Raw genomic sequence first — 20,286 nt, 5'->3', positions numbered from 1 at the left:
GAATATACTCATGAGAGGATATGTAGCACGTCTGTTACCTGTAATATCAGTTACAGTAAAAATGAATAAAATTATCCTATGTTAAAAAACTACAGTCAGCTCTTGAACTAACAAGGGTTAGAAGCACCAACCCCACACAGTCAAAAATCTGTGTATAACTTTTGACTCCTGCAAACATCTTTGTTTCTTCTTCTTCTTTTTTTTTTTTTTTTAAGTAGGCTCCATGCACAGGAAAAGCCCAATGTGGGGCTTGAACTCATGACCCTGAGTTCAAGACCTGACCTGAATTGGACACTTAACTGAATGAGCCACCCACGGATGTGACAGTGAGATCATGACCTGAGCAGAAACAGTCATTTAGCACACATTTTGTATGTTATATATGATTACATACTGTATTCTTACAATAAAGCTAGATAAAAGAAAATGTTGAGTTATTATGAAAATACATCCAAAATGCTGTAAAATATCCATGTATAAATGGACCCATGCAATTTAAACCAGGGTTGTTCAAGGGTCAACTGTACACACCTAAATAAACATAATACATGTATATTTTTATATATATACAATTATGTGTTTATGTACAGGGATCAAGAAGGGGCTAGGAAGACTCACTTTTAGTTTATATTTCTATACTGTTCAAATTTTATTACAAATATGTATTATTTTTAATTAAAAACAAAAACTGTGTCCAATTAACTAGTCAAAACTAAAAATAGCATGGGCATTATTGTAACTACACAGCATGCATTGGACAATGGAATACTACACAGCAATAAAAAGGAGCTACATATATATGCAACAATATGGATAAATCTCAAGAACATCTTGAGTAGTAAAAACAAGTCTTGTTCAAGAGTACCCATTTTAAAATTCCATTTATATGAAGTTCCATAATAGGCAAAACTAATATATAGTAAATTAAAAAAATCAGAATAGTGATTGTTTGTATGGATAGATGGGAGTATGGGGAAGAGAATGAGGAAACTTTCCAGAATGAGGGTAATGTTCTTTATTTTAATAGGGAATTGAGTTACAAAGATGTATGCATTTGTCAAAGTTATCAAAGAGTACACTTTAAGATCTGTATATAAATTATATCAACTTTTTTAAAATTACAAATACTGAACTCTTATGATATGCATGATAAGTATTTAGGGGTAAATTCACTGACATTTGCAATTTACTTTGAAATAAATCAAAGGATAGTGGCACGTACACTAAAATGTTAACAGCAGAACCTAAGTGATGGGTACATATGGGTGCGTCATGTGATAAATGTACACACTACAATAGTATTTGTTCAGTTCATCAATACAGATGGTTAAATTATGGCATATCCACTGAAATACTATGCAGCCTTAAAAAAAAGACAACACTTTTATGTATTATACAGAATGACATCCAAATATGATACTAATTATATAAGAAGCAGAAAGAATACATTAACTTATTTGCTTGTATGTTGGTAAAATAGCTCAAGAATCACTGAGTACCAGATTTCAAGTGAATTTCATTATTTCATACACATATACAATAGTAAATATGACCCCAAGTTAAAAATAAACTTTTACCAATTTGAGGTTATTATTTGTAGACTGAGGATTTTTCCACTGAGATTTTTTCCACTGAGAAGAGGTAATGGGAGTAAGTAAGTCTGGTAGGGGAGGGCTTATACCGTCCACTCATTTCTCTCATTTTCTAGTTTCTGGGGCTAAGGAAGCAGGAGGAAGACAAAAAATTCCTAGAAACCATTTAGCTCACGCCTGAATTAGTCATTCTAGATGTTAGACACCAAACACTGGAATATCTTATTTTTTGTTTTGCTAATAATACTATCCCTGTCTCTTGATTTATGCATATAGAATAATTTTATTTGAAAACATTATAAGCCCAAGATAAGAAAGTGCTAAAACATATAGAAAATGCTAAATCCATTTTAACTAGTCAGCGTTCACATGGAAAAGCCAAGTTGCTATACAGCAGTGAAATGTGGTGATGAGTCAACTCAACAAATGTTAAAGGGATGAAGAAGGCAATGAAAAATATTTTAGCCAATAATTAATTATAGAAAAACTCTTCTACCAGCTGTAAAATTCATTAGACTAGAATTACCATATATTAATTCTTTTCCGGGCAGCTCCATGGAGGCCAGCAGCTTGCACTAACAGTATTCAAAAATGCTTTGAGTAAATGTCATTAATACTCTTCACTGTTCTTTCCCCCTAAAAAAAAAATCACTTAAGCTTTACATAATCTGAAGATGCTATGAAGTAAAAATAAAGAGAAAGAGACCCAGGAATTAATAACTTTTCAAACTGCTCATATATCTGCTGCTCTGAAATAAAATTCTAAAGTACGGTAGATTCTTTTTTTTTTAAGTTTATTTATTTATTATTTTGAGACAGAGAGTGAGAGAATGAGAATAAGCGGGGGAGGGGCACAGAGAGAGAGAGGGAGATAATCCCAAGGAGGCTCTGCACTGTCAGCACAGAGCCCGATTCAGGGCTTGAATTGACAAACTGAGATCACGACCTCTAAGCGGGAACATTAATCAACTGAGAAAGCCGAGGTGCCCCTAACGTATGGCAGATTTTATAGTTTACACTCGTTTCTGCTTAGGTTATAGTTATATAAACTACAAATATCAACCAGTGCATTTAAACATACCACACACAAGGTATTGTACTGGGTGCTGTAGACAACAGGAAGACATTTAAAATTTAAGACTTGGAGTCTACTTTCAAGAACCTGAGATTCTAATAATGAAGCTAAAATAAGTAAGGATTACTAAACAAGTGTGCAAGTGATGACTGTCACAATCAACACAAACTAGTTCTAGGCGGAGAATCATGTCATGCCTTCCAAATGGATGGATCTTATAAATAACTTTCTGGAAGAACTAGAATCACCCTTGACCTTTGATTTCAATTTATATAGAAGTGAAACAGAGAAAGGCAGTATATCATAATCTACAAGGCTCTGATATCAAAATGTCTTGTTTCAAATCTTGTCTCCATCATTTATTAGCTATGAATGAAGCATATTACTTAATCTTCCTAAGACTCAATCTCCTCATATTTAAAACTGAGATAACAGAATCTAGCTCACACTCAATGAATACACAATGATTAGCATAAGATAAGCGCTCAATGTTACCTTCTAAAAGTTGGGAAAAGGGGACAGTATGTGATGATACAGAATCACATATACATGATACACATGATACAAATGTATCACAAATGTATCACAAATGTACACATGATACAAATGCGATGATACAGAATCACAATGAAAGTTCAGCCTTGCTGAAATTAAGACACACACAAAAAATAGGAAGATACAAACTGGAAAGGTAAGCAGATTACTGTATATGTTTGAAAGCCAAGTCTAAATGTACGCAACTTATTTAGGAGTGCTAAAGATTTTGATCGGACAAGAAGATATAAACAAGGCTGGGCATCCAGGATGGAACTAGAGGGGAGAAAAAACCCAAAAGTTTAGGTAAGGAGTGCGAGGCCCCCTACTGAGCAATGTCATTATTAAGAATTATTAAAAGAGGGGCGCCTGGGTGGCGCAGTCGGTTAAGCGTCCGACTTCAGCCAGGTCACGATCTCGCGGTCCGGGAGTTCGAGCCCCGCATCGGGCTCTGGGCTGATGGCTCAGAGCCTGGAGCCTGTTTCCGATTCTGTGTCTCCCTCTCTCTCTGCCCCTCCCCCGTTCATGCTCTGTCTCTCTCTGTCCCAAAAATAAATAAAAACGTTGAAAAAAAAAGAATTATTAAAAGAAAGAGACAGGGGCACCTTCAGCTCAGGTCATGATCTCATGGTTCGTGAGTTCGAGCCCTGCACTGGGCTCTGTGCTGACAACTCAGAGCCTGGAGCCTGCTTTGGATTCTGCGTCTTCCTCTCTCTCTGCCCCTCTCCCATGTGCCCTCTGTCTCGCTCTGTTTCTAAAAAATGAAAAAACGTTGAAAAAAAAAACAGGAAAGAAAGAGACAGACCTAATGATTAACTGATGCAGGAAAGGAATGAAGTAAGGAAAAGCCAAAAAATAAAATTCCAAGCCTGGAAAATCTGAGGAAATGAAATGAAAATCAGTGAATTCAGAGAACATTTATTCTCAGAAATGTAATTTGAAGTTCATGGGAGAACCAGGTGGGTATTTAGCTAGCAACTGGTATAAGAGGTTAAGGCTTTGAAGAGTGATCAAGTCTAAAGGTACATATGTGAAAAAGTAATGCAGAAACTAGAAGTTCTCTTGGAAAAGCTCTGAAATTCAATGCAAATGTGTATATAGCATATGCAATATCCTAAGGAAGGAAGTCTTTAATCAAACTTTCAAAGACTCTACAACACACACACACACACACACACACACACACACACACGGTTTTTAAGAACCACTGGCACAGATTATAATAGAAACCATCCATGGAAATGAATGTGCAAGAGAGGACAGGAGTAGAAACAGTTGAGGAAAAAAAGGCATGGAAACAGAACTTGAAAAAATACAATTAAAAGGCAAGAAAAATAACTAAAAATGGTAGGGCTGATTTGCGAAGAAAGAGAAGCAATGCATTAGGGATTCAAGATATGTGATGTTAAAAAGGCAGCATCAACATTGTTAAATGTTATACATATAGGACAAAGAATATAAAATTTATATAAAAATCTCTACATTTCATTAGCATAAATTGGTAACACTGAAATATGCAATTTGGTTTGAATATAAACAGAAAGAAACTACATGACAAGGGATTAAGAAGTAAATAGTTGGGGCAAAGGAATGAAAAAATAAAGACTACTATTTCTAGATTTACTAGTAAAAGGAAAAGAAAGCTAAAGCTAGTATGAAAGTAACTAGAAGTATGATTTTATTTTTTTGTTTTCACTACTACTGTTGCTGAGTTTTTCTTCCTTAAAGACCAGGAAAATGAGTTTCTAAGCCCAAAAGGGTCTGTAAAAAGAGAAAGATCAAAGGAGGGAAACAGGAATAAAGTTCAGGGTAAAAAGACCACCTTTCAGTTCTTCCTGTAAAACAGGAACAAAAATAATTGTAACGTGGTGAGAAAGGTATAGTTAACAAGTGTGAGTGAAGGGAGAAAGACTACAAAAGTTCCCGAAGAGGTTTCTTTCTTACACTGTAAAGCACTGATAACCATGACACTTTAGAACTTTATTCCTTTATAATTGCAGCTAGTATTATGAAAATGTAACAGTAAAAAGTGCATACAGTTACAAGAAAGAATACATGGTATTGTGTAGTAGTAAATTAAGAACATGGCTCTACAATCAAAAAAGTCTGAGTTTAAATTACTGTTTAGTCACATGCTATAGCTAGCTGTGTGACTCTGGACAAGTACCTTAACTTCCTGCTTCAGTGCCCCAGTGGCATCACTTGCAAAATGGAGGTAACAGTGCTTACCTCATAGAACTTGGAAGTAATGCAAAACCTTTCAACAATGTATGCAAATACAGGTGGGTAGCCAGCAGCAGTGGTAGTGATAATAGTAACAGTAGCAAGTAATGTAACCTATTTGTGTTTAACCAAGCAGTATTTAAGGAAGGTCGAAGGGGTAAACTCTTAAAAATGTGTCTCAATTCTTTCAACTACAGAAGAAGTATAATTCTACTATCACACCAGTAAGGAAAGAGGAGGTTCATTTGCTTAGATTACTCACTAAGTGGCAGAACTGAGATGTGAACACCAGTCCACGTGGATCAAAGCTTGGCTTCTTTCCACTACACATTACCTCCATAGCACTACACAGCAGCAGGAGGACAAAACGCGGCATTGTGTTCTTTACTATTAAGGTCACAAAATAAGGGTACATCATTAAGTCTATCTGCCTCTCCATTTTTTGAAAAATTAAGGAGTTTTTTTTTTATTTTTACTTGATTTTAAGGCTTCCCTCCAGCTAAAAAAAGTCCATGATTTTATTAAATTACCACACTTGGTGATGTGTAAACTCATAAAAACGTCTTAGAATACAGCAGAAAATCTTTTCTGTTTAGAAAACAAAAACAGAAAAACCGAAAAAAAAAAAAAAAAGCTTAAAATTTTTTCCAGAACTTCAAATTAGCAAAAAGAAATGAATGTTAAAGACCAACATCTAATTTCATTTTATTAGCAAGCATGACTAAGCAAATGTTTGAGAATATAGCATCAATCTTAAGTATTTTAAGATGCCAATTTTAACACCTACATTTTCAATAATTTATGTGAAAAACCCACAAAACTCAAAACCCTGACATATCTACAGACCTTACAATCATTAAATGCAGATCTGCCAACTTTCATTTCATGCCAAAACAGTGCAACCAGGCTGGATTTCGTGTTTGTTTTTATGTCAATCTGAAAGCTCTCTGGCTTCTAAAACCCTTCACTGGCTTCCCACTATCCTTCAATTAACATCCAAAATCCTTAACATGACTCAACAAAGTCTTGAATGTTCCTGCTTCTCTCTCTGAGCTATCCACTGCTATTCTTCCCTTTGCTTTTTTTTATTTTTTCCAACTTGTTTCAATTTCCCCAAGACACTTTTTTTCTTCCATTTTTGGGCTTTCATACAATCTGTTTTTCAAAATCTAGGATGTTTTCACAGTTCTCCATTCCCATCTTTTTGGCCTAGCAAACTGCTCTTCATCCTTGCAGGCTAAGATCAAATGTTACCATATCAGCAAAGCCTTTCCTGACCTCCCAGACATATATTTTGACAGCATTCTGGACTTAGTAACACTCACTGGCCTTGTAATTACTTGTTCAACACGTCTTCCCTGCTAAGCGGTAAACAATACGAAGACAGTCCTCTCTGCTCATTTCCCACTATCCCCAATATCTAACACACCGCTCAGTACAAAGTAGATTAAGTACTCAATGTTTGCTGAATTAACATACTCAAAATGCAGAGGAAGTCCAAAACCATGAGATGCTTTACTAGCATGAGTAGCTAGATAGTTCCATACAAGTTCTGAGTTACATCTTACCCTTGGTCCTTCAAATGTTCTCCTTCAAACAGGTGCTATTTGGCAATTATAGTTTTAAAGTAAAAAAAAAATCCTTTCAGATAACAAATACACCTTAAAGTTTCACAAAACCAAGGTTAGAAACCACAAATCTTAAATAATTGGAATTAGCTTTCAAAGTTACCAAGAATTCATCTGAAATGCAATTAAAGGGACAGGAACTTGGATAAGGGCTCAATTTTACCACAGCAATGTACATTATGAAAGGACCAATTCCAATTCCTACCAGGGTTTAGGCTGTACTCTAGCTAGCAGTGCCTTATTTATTCTACCAGTAATGACTGCAGTGCTACAGTCATCTGAGTAAGCTATATGATACCTGAAACTGAATAAAAACACAAGCATACACATGAAGTAACTATATGCTTTATTAAAACTGAATAAAAACACAAGCATACACATGAAGTAACTATAAATAACATTCTTTTAGATTATGGCATAAAATATAAAGATACTGGATCACCATATTGTATACCTAAAGCTAATGTAACATTATGTGTAAACTATATTCAAAAAAGTTTTTTTTAAAAAGGAATGCTATTTCAACTTAAAACATTTTAAGTTTTCTGTTCACCTAGTACTTATTGAACACTAATTACAAGCCAGGCAGTGTTCAAAGATTAATACATATTCATTATTTCCCCCATACAGATGAGGAAACAGGAGGCACTGAGTTAAGTAATTTACCCAATTTTAAGCAGCTGGCAAAGTGGCAGAGACGATATTCAAAGCCAGCCATTCTGGTTCCAGAGTTTGTCCTCTCAACTACTACACTACACTGTTGCGTATTTTCTCTCCATTTGCTGAAATAAGGGATCTAGAGCACCCCACTTCAATGAAGCTGTTTTGCTAAGGCTACCAATGACTTTTACCATTCCAAACTTAAGGGCCACTTATCTGCCTTCATCCTTTTCGGCCATTATGTAACATCCCATCAAGTTGACAACTCACCTCTTTTGTTTCTTTAGTAACATAAATCTCAACCTTCTACCTCAGACCTTGGCCCTCCTTTCTTCCCTATCAACACATTCTTAATTAGGAAATCTCCCACAACTCCATAGTTTCAAATACTATCTGCATGACTCCAAATTTCTCTAGTCTTCACCTGAGTTCTAGACTCATAACCCAACAACTTACTTGACATCTAACTCAGATGTATAACAAACACTTTATATTTACTGATCAAAACCAACTATCTTTCCTCCTCCCCTCAATGTGTTCTCCCAGCCTTCTCTATCATCACCCATCCAGTTGCTAACTTCTTGGTCATCATCCTTGATTTCCCTTTCCCTCATCTCCCACATCCAATCAATATCAGCAAGTTCTATCAGATCCACTTATAAAACATATTTTGTTGTTTCCACTACCACTCTAATACAAACTACTCACATTTCTGCCTACAATGCCCTCAGAACAGTCTCCTCACATTAATGCCTGCCCCCTTAATCTCCACAAAGCAGGCAGCATTAAAACAAGAACAGGCCTGGGTGGCTCAGTCCATTAAGCGTCCGACTTCGGCTCAGATCATGATCTCACAGTTTGTGAGTTCAAGCCCCACATCTGGCTCTGTGCTGACAGCTCAGAGCCTGGAGCCTGCTTCGGATTCTGTATCTCCCTCTCTCTCTCAAGAATAAAATAAATTAAAATAAAATTAAAATTAAAAAAAAAAACAAGATCAAATGAGGGGCACATGGGTTGCTCAGTTGGTTAAGCATCTGACTTCAGCTCAGGTCATGATCTCGTGGCTCAGGTCAGGATCCCGTCAGGCTTTGTGCTGACAGTTCTGAGCCTGGAGCCTGCTTCAGATTCTGTGTCTCCCTCTCTACCCTCCCTCCCTTGCTCACGCTCTGTCTCTCTCTCTCTCTCAAAAATAAATAAACATATTTAAAAAAAAAAAAAAAAAAAAAGAGTTCAAACCAGTCCCTGCCTGCTTTAAAGTATCTAAGGTCTTCTCATTATAAATGAAATCCTAGCTCTTGACCATGGCCTAGAAAATCCTACATAATTTGCCCTAACAACTTCTCCAATTTCATGTCCTTCCATTCTCTCCCACCCCCATCACAAGGTTCCTTGCAGTCACATTGCCTTCTTTGTCTTCCTGGAACACACTGTGATCATATCTGCTAAAGGGCCTTTGCACCTGCTGTTCCTTCTGCAAGGAAAAGTCTTTCTCCAGACTCTGACACAGATGGTTTTCGCCTAAGTGTTGTTCAAACGCTAACTCCTGTGAGAAGTCTTCTAATCACCCTTTTATATGATCCTGTATTATTACAACCGCCATTCCTATTTTTATCTGAAGTTATCTTATTTAATACTCCTTTATTATTGTCTTGTCAACTTCGGAATTTAAAAGCTCTACCAAAGCCTCCCAGAGTACATAGCAGGCACTGGATAAACTCATTAAATGAGTGGATTTTCCATATTTTAAGTTGTTTACTGTAAATCAACCAATCTCGATAAAGCACCTGGATCAAGATATATTTTGTATGTATTGCTGTAAAGACAAATCCTTAAAACACTCATTTTTTCAATCTAAAACATTCCGGCACCCTGAACACACAAACCTACACACACACACACACACAATCCATCTACAGCAACCCACTTAAAACTGCTAAATATTCCATATGGATAGATAACATTTTCTTCCTCCTCTCCAACTTAACAAACGTGTAGGTGGGAAAAGGGAATCTTACTGGGTACCTTAGCACCTGTTACATCTTCAATCAGTTAGAAGAGGTGCGGATGAGCCAGACAGCACATGGGAAACGTGGCCTTTCTTTCAGGGACTGTATTTATGTAAAACGTGAGTGGCCTGCACTACAACTGCCCTAATCCCTAATAAGGGCCATTTCACTTCACTTAAAGAAACAAGGTATATTAGTCTGTGGGCAAGACGTTATGATTGGATTCATTAAACGAAAGGAAACCGATTTGGGGGCCCTCGTCTAATGTGTGTGCGGCTTGGGGTCGATCTACACATAACGGGAAAACAAGAGAAGATACCAGTTCAAGGACCAACTCGGTGATAAGATAAAGGTCAGCTCAGGCTCTCCTAAACCTGGGAGCGACGGTGAAAAAGAAGGAGAAAACAAAAAAACCCTGGGACCTCCGTTCACCGCTTCGGCCTCCATCACAGGCACTTGGGGGAAACTGCACAGATCTATGTGTCCGCCTATCTCCCACTTCCATCCCTGCAAGGAGATAGCCCCCGGATACTCACATGGGCTCGAGAGTCTTGCTGAGCCAGGACTTGAGTGCCTCGAAGTTTTCAATGATCATTTTAGAAACCATCCACAGCGGCCCCGAGGCCCGTCACACTCCTCCGCCCGCCCAGGTCTCGGCCGCTACAGCCGCCGCTGCCCCCGCCCCCTCCTCCGCGCGCCGCCCGCGTGGGCCGCGGTGGGAGGCGCCGGTGGCAGGTTCCCGCGAGCCCGGATCGGCGAACAGCTCTGCGGGTACCGTCGCAGGCCGCGAATCCACGGGGTGCCAGGAGCTCCCCGTCCCCGGACCCCGGCCCGGGCTGAGGCAGCAACGGTTTGCCCGAGCCCTCCCCTTCCCCTCCACCCAAGCAAATCTTCTTGGACCGGGAGGTCGACACGCGCCTAGATCCGAGCTTTCTCTCAGCCTCGGAACCAGGTGGTGTTGGCAACGCAGAACAGGCAAAAGTGAAGAAAGCGAAAACGAAGGACAGCTCAATGGAAACGATTCGGGGGGTCTTCCCGGCTCCCAGCACCCCCAAGAAGATGGCTGCCGAGAAATCTCGCGAGAATTGATGAAGTCTCGCGGTGATTCCCGGAGCCTGCTGGGAGGAGACGTAAGCTCGGCGGAGAGCGCGCTGGGCGAGTGCGGTACTTTGATACTTTGCGTATTTACCTCGTTTGAGGCCTTTGTGCCTTTTCACGCTTTGGTCCGCTTATGGAATAAAGACTTTATTTTTATGCACGGAGGGAAAGGCCTCTGACTTCAGAAACAGCGGGAGCCCCACTCGTCCTGTGTATAGACGGCTGTGGCGCATCAGCCGGAACGAACCTGCGGACTGGAGCGCTCCTTGAGAGCGTCTACACGTTGTGCGAGGACGCACGGCGGCCAGTGGGTTCCAGGTGTGCTGTACTGCCTCCTCCGTTTATCTCAGTGTCCTGCAATACCGTATAGTGTGTGCTGTGGTGTGGACAAGGTTGGGAAGCACAGGCTGGTATAATCTAACCCAGTGAAACTTCCAGAGGATTAGTGTTTTGTCCAGAATTACTCAACTTGATGGTAGAACAGTAATGATCTAGGGATGCCCCAAAAGAAAGGTGAGATAATCTTATTAGTTCTCTAATAGTTTTCAAGCATCTGAAACTTCAGACTTTTCCCTGGCTAAAGATAAGAACAGTGTGTTTTTAATTCTCTTTATGTAGAGCCGATTCAGTCACAGATAGGGAAAATAAATAGTATCAAAAGACAGAGCCTTCATATCAGCATCCTAAATTAACTTCCCTTCTGAGGAAGTTCGGATCCTGCCTGAGTTGGTCTATTTGCTATTATTTTCTATCATTAAGGTGCTAGGTGGAGGTGGGGGCGGGGACGGGGTAGGAGGCGCCTGGGTGGCTCAGTCGTTGAGCCTCCGACTTTGGCTCAGGTCGTGATCTCCCGGTTCACGAGTTAAGGCCTCCGTTGGGTTTTGTGCTCACAGCTCAGAGCCTAGAACCTACTTCAGATTCTATGTCTGTCTGTCTGTCTGTCTGTCTGTCTGTCTGTCTCTCTCCCTGCCCCTTCCCTGCTCCCGCACGCGCTCTCTCTCAAAGTAATAAATAAAATAAAATTTAAAGGTACCAGGTGGGATTTTGCAAAAGGTCTAGTACCTGTAAAACTGTGATGAAATGAAAATAATTTGCAATATAAAGACGCTTAGAGTAAGTAGACAATGAAAAGCTCTTTAATGATAGATAGTGGTAGAGTAAAATTGCCCTTAGGAGCCCTTTTTTATAATTTGCTAGATTGAAGTGTCCTTAAGCAATAAGTGGGAAAGATTATCAAGAAAGCTAGACATTTGTTTTAAAATATAGCATGTAGAGTAGAATGAAATTAGAATTCAACCACTGAATAATCAGAGTGTTGATTAAAGTGATTTAGCTGAGTGAAATAAGCCAGAAACGAAAGGACAAATATTGTATGATTCCACTTATGAGGTACCTAAAGTAGCCAAACTCTCAGAGATACAAAGTAGAATGGTAGTTGCCAGTGCTGGGCGGGTAGGGGAGTTATTCTGTAATGAGTAAAATGTTTCAGTTTGGGATGTGGAAAAAGTTCTGGAGAGGAACATTGTTGATGGTTGCACAACAATGTAAATGTACTGAATGTCATTGAATTGTACATTTAAAAATGATAAAAGTCATAAATTTTGTGTATATTTTATCACAATAAAAGTGATTTTTTTAATTTAATGTTGCTACGGAAAAAGCAAAATCCTAATTGTTTAGCCTGTTTGATAGGTTTGTCACGGGCTGACTCCAACATTGTTTTCAACTTCATCACCAACTGTTCCCTACCTGGCCTTCTGCTCCAGCCTTCCAATCATTTTTCTTCTGTCAAATACTGTATACTCCACGCAAACTGATCTGCTCACCCTTCCCTTCTCCAAACATTTATACCTATCATTTCTACGAGGAATGCCTCTACTTCCTTCTCTGGCTGCTCAAACCTTACCCATTCTTAGTACCACGGCTAGTATATGTTTGAAGTCTTTTTTTATTTTCCATAAATAATAGCAACAGCCTTTTAATCTCCCTGCCTCTTAGGCTGCCCCCATTATCAGTTCATCTTCAATTGCCTTTATCATCATTGCCTTTAATAGTAATCATTGTAAAACTTGAATCTAATCATGTCACTTCCCTGCTTACAATCTTCATCAACTCCCACGTTGTCTTCAGGATAGAATTCCAAATTCTTTAACATTCTATAAAAGGCCTTTCATAATCAAATCTCTACCTATTTGCCTTAGAAATTTCCTTCACAGGGGCGCCTGGGTGGCTCAATTGGTTGGGCATCCAACTTGGGCTCAGGTCATGATCTCACAGTTCACGAGTTTGAGCTAGCCCTGCAAGGGGCTCTGTGCTGACAGCTCAGAGCTTGGAGCCTGCTTTGGATTCTGTGTGTGTGTGTGTGTGTCTGCCCCTCCCCTCCTCTCAGAAATAAATATTAAAAAAAAAAAAAAAAGAAAAGAAACTTCCTTCACTGCCTTTCAGCCATTACTTTGAGCTATTATTCCATGTTCCTTGAGGGAGGTGTGTTCTCTCACTAAATGGAGCCACTCTCACTAAATGGAATGGTTTTCCTTCCCTTTCACTTGATGAAATCCTACTCATCCATCATAATTCAGTGCATACAGCATCACCTTTGGAAAGCCATCCCTGACCTCCCTGCTCTAAAGCAAGAGTCCCTCTGAGGTTTTCTCACATCAGCCTATGCTTGCCTCTGTCATAACACTCATTGCTTTATTTTTTGCAAGTATCTGATTATCTGTCCTTCAGTAACTATAGTTTTGAGTTTTGAAGTTCCTGCTCCAAGCACAGCTCCTGATATATACAGTCAGTTCTCAATTCTTGAATGAGTAAGTGAAGCTTTGCCACTTCCATGAGATCTTCCCTAACCAATGAAGCTGACAGCAACCTCTTCCTCCTCTAAATCCATTATACAGTTGTTACTACTCCACACTTAGTCGTCAGTGCTTTGCAGCATGCTTCTCTTTCTTAACCATTAACATTTACCCCTTATCACTTTAGTACTTCTTTGGCTGTGCCTTCAAAGGTGATAATTAGCTAGTGTGATTATCAGTGCTGCTAAGGGAAGACTAAAATAACCTCCATAAAGTACTTTCTGCATTCAATAACAAACATTTCAGAATGTCCATTATTAGGTTACGTACTTAACATTTTCCAATAAACTTTCAAAGTCCTGTTTCTTTGTTAGTGATGTTGCCTGGAATGACTTTCCTCATTGCTCAAAAACCAGCTTTTCGGGGTCCCTGGGTGGCTCAGTCGGTTAAGCGTCCAACTTCAGCTCAGGTCATCATCTTGTGGCTTGTGAGTTCAAGCCCCACATCTGTGCTGACAGCTCAGAGCCTGGAGCCTGCTTCGGATTCTGTCTCCCTCTCTGCTCATCCCCTATTCTCACTCTGTGTGTCTCTCTCTCTCAAAAATAAAAAAATATTTTTTTAAAAATTAAAAAAAAAAACAAAAAAAAAAAAACCAGCTTCTCACTGATGTCCTAGGTGAAGGTAGATGCCTCTTGGTTTCTACCTGTAGGATAGGAGTTAAAACATTCAGTTTTCTGCTCTGTCTCCCTGACTAGATTATGAACTTTTTAAGGACTACAACTCAAGCATATTCGTCTTTGTACTTCCTATACTTAACAGTGTCTGGAGCTCAAAAACGTTTATTGAAGGATATGTGCTTAATTTTAAATAGGAAGGAGGTAGAGGCAGGGGAAAATATTTTGGACAGGCAAGTCATAATGACACTTCCTAACAGACTTATATCTCCTTGTGGTTTCCTTAGCTGCCCTCATCCTAGGAATATTCTGTATAGTGTACATAACTCCTCCTTGGGTTCTTCCAGTTCTCTCTCCTAGCTGATGGATACAATCTTATCACTCTCAGTGTTGCCTTTGGGCTCTTGTTTAAAAACTCAGCCTGCATTTTGACTTCACAAACATAGCCTACATTTTCTATTTCCTTTATTGTCATTACTCTCCAGAGAATCACATTTAGATTGTTACTCTCTCTGGAATATATTCCTTTATTTGGTGTAAGGTGGGGATCTAGCTTCTTTTTCTCCAGATGGCAAGCCAATTTTTCTCTGTAATTATACACAATAGTCTGTCCCTTCCTCACTTATTTTTGATGCCACTTTTATCATATATCATATTTCTATTTATATATGGCTCTGGTTCTGAACTTAGTTGGTCTCTTTGTCTATGACTATGCCAGTGCCATGTTGTTTATATTTACCATCATCTTACAGACTATCTTAACAGAGCAAATCCCTCCTTTTTGCTCTTTTTTCCCCTGAAATTTTACTTAGCTAAACATAAACCTTTCTTTTTCCAAATACTTTCTACAAGAAGATTGTTGAGCTTATTAATAAAAAATCCTTTATTGAATTTATAGATTAATTTGGGTTGAATTGGCATCCCATAATGTATGGCAGTCGCAGGTACACTTCAGCTCTGCCTCGAGAAAGGACTCACTGCTCAGCTGAAGGCATGTACTTAGCTGATAGCCTCTGGCTGTTAACTTTGGGTTTGCCTCAGATTTCAAGCTTAAGTTACACTATTCTCAGGGCAGCCCCTTCCCCCATGCCCATCCTCAGCCAAAGACTGAGTCAAGCATATTATAAAGACCTACTCAACGTTAGGAAGACAAGCTTTGTCAGACCTGCATGGCAGTCACATGGCTCCCCCTGCCCAGTCCTGCTTCCGCTCTCTCCCTTTCACAAGTGCCACTCTGCAATAAATGTTTTGTACTTCTAACTCATCTCAGCATCTCCCCAGAGAGCCCAACTTATGATACAACTTAAGTCATCTGACTATTTCTGTTTTCATAAAGTAAAAACATTCATAGTTAATAACAAAATCTAACCATACTTTCTGGCTCAATTACTTCTTTGAAACCATCCCTACCTGACTCAATTTAATACACTTTCTCCCGGGGCTCCTGGGTGGCTCAGTTGGTTAAGCATCTGACTTCGGCTCAGGTCATGATTCACGGTTCATGAGTGCCAGCCCCACATTGGGCTCTCTGCTGACAGCTCAGAGCCTAGAGCCTGCTTTGGATTCTGTGTCTCCTTCTCTCTCTGTTCTTCCCCCACTTACGCTCTGTCTGTCTTTCTCTCGCTCGCTCAAGAATAAATAAACATTAAAAAAAAAAATACACTGTCTCCCAAAACATACATTCTAACAAGCCTTTGACTTGCTCTGTCCATCATTGATTTAGTACCTGTCATTTTATTTTTTTAGTGTACATATACTTTATCCTCCATCAAATGCTCTGAATGTAATCCCCAGTGGCCTCCTTGAGTACTTTGATCAGTTACTTCCTTATCTCCTGTGTTCAACCCTTGTACTCTACTGGGCCTTTCTAATGGCAATGTTCAACAAACGTTTCCTGAAGGTCTGCTCTACTTGCTGACAATACCATATCATCATGCCATTACTTGCTGAGAATATAGTGGTAGATAAAAAAGACATGATACATGCCCTAAGGAGCTTACAAGTTAATAAAGAAGGCAGACTTCTAACAAATAATCATATAAGAAAAAACTTATACTTACAAGTTATGTTAGGTATTATAAGGAGGGAAATATGAACCATTTGAGCAATTTAGACTGGAAATGTTCAAACATGGCTTCTCTGAGGGTATGTTATTTAAATGGTTTAGGAAAGTGAATTATGAATACAGGTTAGCCATGTAAAACAAAATAGAGATGAACATTCCAAGCCTACATGATAGCTTGTGGGATGTTCAAGGTAAGGAAGGGCCAGCATCTTAAAGGCCAGAGAGGTGAAAGCATGTTGAATGAGGAGGAAACATAGCTGTGGGTCAAATTAGGTAAACAAAGTAGGTAAACATAGCTGTGGGTCAAATTAGGTAAATTAGGTTAAGATTTTTAAACAAGATTTCATTTAAAATATGACGAGAAGCCATTGAGAAGGTTTCAATGTGGCAGGATGAATTGAAAACCTGAACATCTCATAAGACAAAGCTTAATTAAATTTTGGAGTTTTTTAATCTATTTTTTTAATTTAACTTATTTTTTTAATATTATTTATTGTGTGTGCTCTTGGTTTTGGGGGTAGATTCCCATGATTCATCGCTTACATACAACACAGTGCTCATCCCAACAAGTGCCCTCCTCAATGCCCATCATCCATTTTCCCCTTACCCCCGCACCTCTCCATCAACCCTCAGTTTGTTCTATGTATTTACGAGTCTCTTACGGTTTGTCTACCTCCCTCTCTGTAACTATGTTTCCCCCACTCTTCCCCCATCATCTTCTGTTTTCTCAAGTTCCACATATGAGTGAAAACATATGATATCTCTCTTTCTCTGACTTATTTCACATAATTTGGCTATTGTTGAAAGCTCTGCTATAAACATTAGGTACATGTGCCCTATGAATCAACACTCCTGTATCCTTTGGATAAATTCCTAGTAGTGCTATTGTTGGGTCATAGGGTAGTTCTACTTTTAATTTTTTGAGGAACCTCCACAGTGTTTTCCAGCACTGAATGGTTTGCATCCCCAACAGTGCAAGAGGGGGTCCCCTTTCAAATTTTGGAGTTTTAAATAAAAACAAAAAGGAGGCAAATCACTTTTAATGTAATGCTAGGATTTTTATTTCCCTGGAAGTAGAATCAAGATCATGTTAATAAAGGGAATATGGTTTTCTCATCTGAGACTAGAAACCAATAACTTGGAAAGAGAAATAATGCTTTGTGCTGTGGTGAAGTATGTCCTTAGGTAATTCAAGAGGAAACCCTTCAGCAGTTGCTAATAGTGTAAACTAGGAGCAGAGGACATACTATCATTTCCCCCTTAATAAGATCAGAGTACTTCTGGTGACAATAAAAGAATTTGAAGGACAATCACCAATTCTTTAGTGGGCACTCCATTTATACCCATAATTGATTATAATGACTCCCTATAGCAGTACTTTAATGGAAGGGATCTAAAACCTAGCAGAGCAGTACAGAGTAAGAGGACTAGAAGTTGTGCTACTAGTACACTGAACTCTTTGTAAGAAGAGGAGGGGCCCCTGGTGGCTCAGTCGGTTAAGCATCCAACTACGGCTCAGGTCATGATGTCATGGGTTGTAGGTTAGAGCCCTGTGTTGAAATTCCTTGAGTTTTGACATATATTGTTTTCTCTCACCTTCTTACCATTGCTCAGGATCTTTTCTGTATAATTCTTTTTCTCTACCTCCTCTCTCCACTTAAAAAACAAACAAACAAACAAACAAACAAACAAAAAACCAGGGGCGCCTGGGTGGCTTAGTTGGTTGAATGTCTGACTTCAGCTCAGGTCATGAATTCATGGCTAGTGGGTTCAAGCCCTGCATTGGGCTCTGTTCTGACAGCTCAGAGCCTGGAGCCTGCTTCAGATTCTGTGTCTCCCTCTCTCTCTGCTTGCACTCTGTCTCTGTTTCACAAAAATGAATAAACATAAAAAGATTTTTTTAAAAGAAGAGGAAAAGTTCTTCCATTTTAGACAAGCACTATCCAATAAAAATATAATAGGAGCCACATGTGTAATTTTACATTTCCTGGTGGCCATATTTTTTAAAAGTTAAAAGAATGGTGAAATTAATTTTAATATATATTATTTTACCTATAGTATCTAAAATAGTGTCATTTCAATGTGTGATTAATATAAAATTTATTGATATTTTACTTCGTTTGTTTACTAAGTCTTTGATACCTAGTGTATACTTTACAATTACAGCTCACCTCAACGCCACATCACAAGTGCTCAATAGCCACACATTGCTAGTGGCTCTCTATTGGACAGCACAGCTTTCAAACTTTAGAGAGTGTCTCATGTGGGTATTTAATTGTGGCTGATGTCTGTTGTTTCAGTGTCATTGGTCATTTTCCTCTGGTCAGGTACTGGCCTTCAATAAAAGTGGGCTTGAATTTCAAAAGCCCTAATTAAGGTTCTACATCATTACTTTTATAATAGACAATTTTGTCCTAGGGCTACTATGGAAACAAAAACAAAGCATCTAGGTGAACTTTCTCCAAAAGACTGTTCCTCCCCTTATTTCAGGTGGAGAATGAGAAGGGAAGGGACAATAGAGTATATACAATTTTCTTCTGATTCTTGGCTTGAAGGACAAACACATCTCCACAGTAAATATTTGTTGGATAAAAAGCAATGAAATGAAATGATATGGCAGAGTCCCCACAGAAGCTCTCTGGGGATCTTATGCATATAAGCATGTAAATACCTACTTCTCATGGAATTCCAAAATGAACTTTGTCGATCTGCTTTGCTTTCTCTTTGGATGTTTTTGTTTGTTTGTTTGTTTGTTTGTTTTCAGGCATTCATCTTTACAATAGCTAATGGAATGCTATATGTAGCATGAAGATAAAGGGAACCCCAGGAGTCTTGGCTGTCAACCTAAGTTGTCAGACTCTCACTTAGGTTATAGGAATTGTTCTCCAGTGTTAATTCATTCAACAAATATATATTCATCATATATATATATATATATATATATATATATATATATATATCTCTAGGTCCTGGAAATATAGATATAAACAAGACAGGTGAGGTCCCTACCTCAATAGATTTTTTTTAATGCTTTTTATTTTTATTTTGGAAAAAATTAAACATACACAGAAGCAGAAAAGAGTATAATCTTTCTTATTCAGTTTCAACAATAATCAACTCATGATCAATCTTATTTCATTGATACTCCATCCTCTCCTCTTACTCCATTTCAAATTATTTTGATAGCGTAAACATCATATCATATGATTTCCTTGACAGATGGTTTTAATATTACACATTTTCCCCGTCTGGATACTGGAGATTTATACCTGTCATCATCTATAGCAGTTTGTACAAGAACTTTGTAAATGTGTGCTTATGTGTGTATGAATATGTAATGTATATACCTGCATGTATGCATATATCTCTTCACTCTCCATCCAATCAATCTTTAGTATTTATTGAGTCTTCCTCATAAGTACACCTAGAATCTACTCATTGTCATTCAACCCAGGCTATACACCGAAGCCAAAGAAATCCATAAAAGTCCATGCTAATCATGTTACTACTTAAAATCCTTTATTGACTCCCCATTTACCAGGCTGAAGTACAAATTTATTCATAATAATACCTAATTGAAATTTAGCGTGTTTTATGGTATTAAACACCATGCTAAGTGCCATAGAGAGACAGAGTGTGTGAGAGACAGAATATCAGAGGGAGAAAGAGGGAGAGGGAGAGAGAATGTTAATCCTCACAATTGAGCATTCCCATTTTATAGCTGATGAAATTAAAGTCTTGAGTTGCCTAAATATATTCAGTGAGTGCTCAAGCATGGTAGAGCTTGAACTCAGATCACTAAACAACAAAGACCACATCTTTAACCACATTTTACTAAATTTTTCATTAATTGGTATCTGTCTAGCTCTCCAGCTTCATCTCACTTCTTCACCTTTCACACTCTACAGTACTGCCTTACCAAAGTATTTGTAGTTC

At 38.5% G+C, this 20,286-nt stretch overlaps 1 protein-coding gene across 15 annotated transcripts in view; it reads right to left on the bottom strand.

Annotated features, from left to right (window-relative positions):
* Positions 1 to 10,430, bottom strand: part of RBM26 (RNA binding motif protein 26) — an 86,390-nt gene extending 75,960 nt beyond the window's left edge. For all 15 annotated transcript variants that reach the window (XM_040487269.1, XM_040487270.1, XM_040487260.1 and 12 more), the window contains exon 1: positions 10,255 to 10,430. In XM_040487269.1, the coding sequence (XP_040343203.1) occupies positions 10,255 to 10,325 (71 nt within the window). In that variant the 5' untranslated portion in view covers positions 10,326 to 10,430. The remainder of the gene's footprint in view (positions 1 to 10,254) is intronic.
* Between the last annotated feature and the right edge of the window lie 9,856 nt (positions 10,431 to 20,286).

This window comes from Herpailurus yagouaroundi, unplaced genomic scaffold, assembly GCF_014898765.1.
Source record: "Herpailurus yagouaroundi ecotype Mexico unplaced genomic scaffold, PumYag 164, whole genome shotgun sequence".
NCBI classification, from domain to species: domain Eukaryota; kingdom Metazoa; phylum Chordata; class Mammalia; order Carnivora; family Felidae; genus Herpailurus; species Herpailurus yagouaroundi.
Note: the sequence above shows the minus strand (reverse complement) of the source record. Positions and strands in the feature narration are given on the sequence as shown.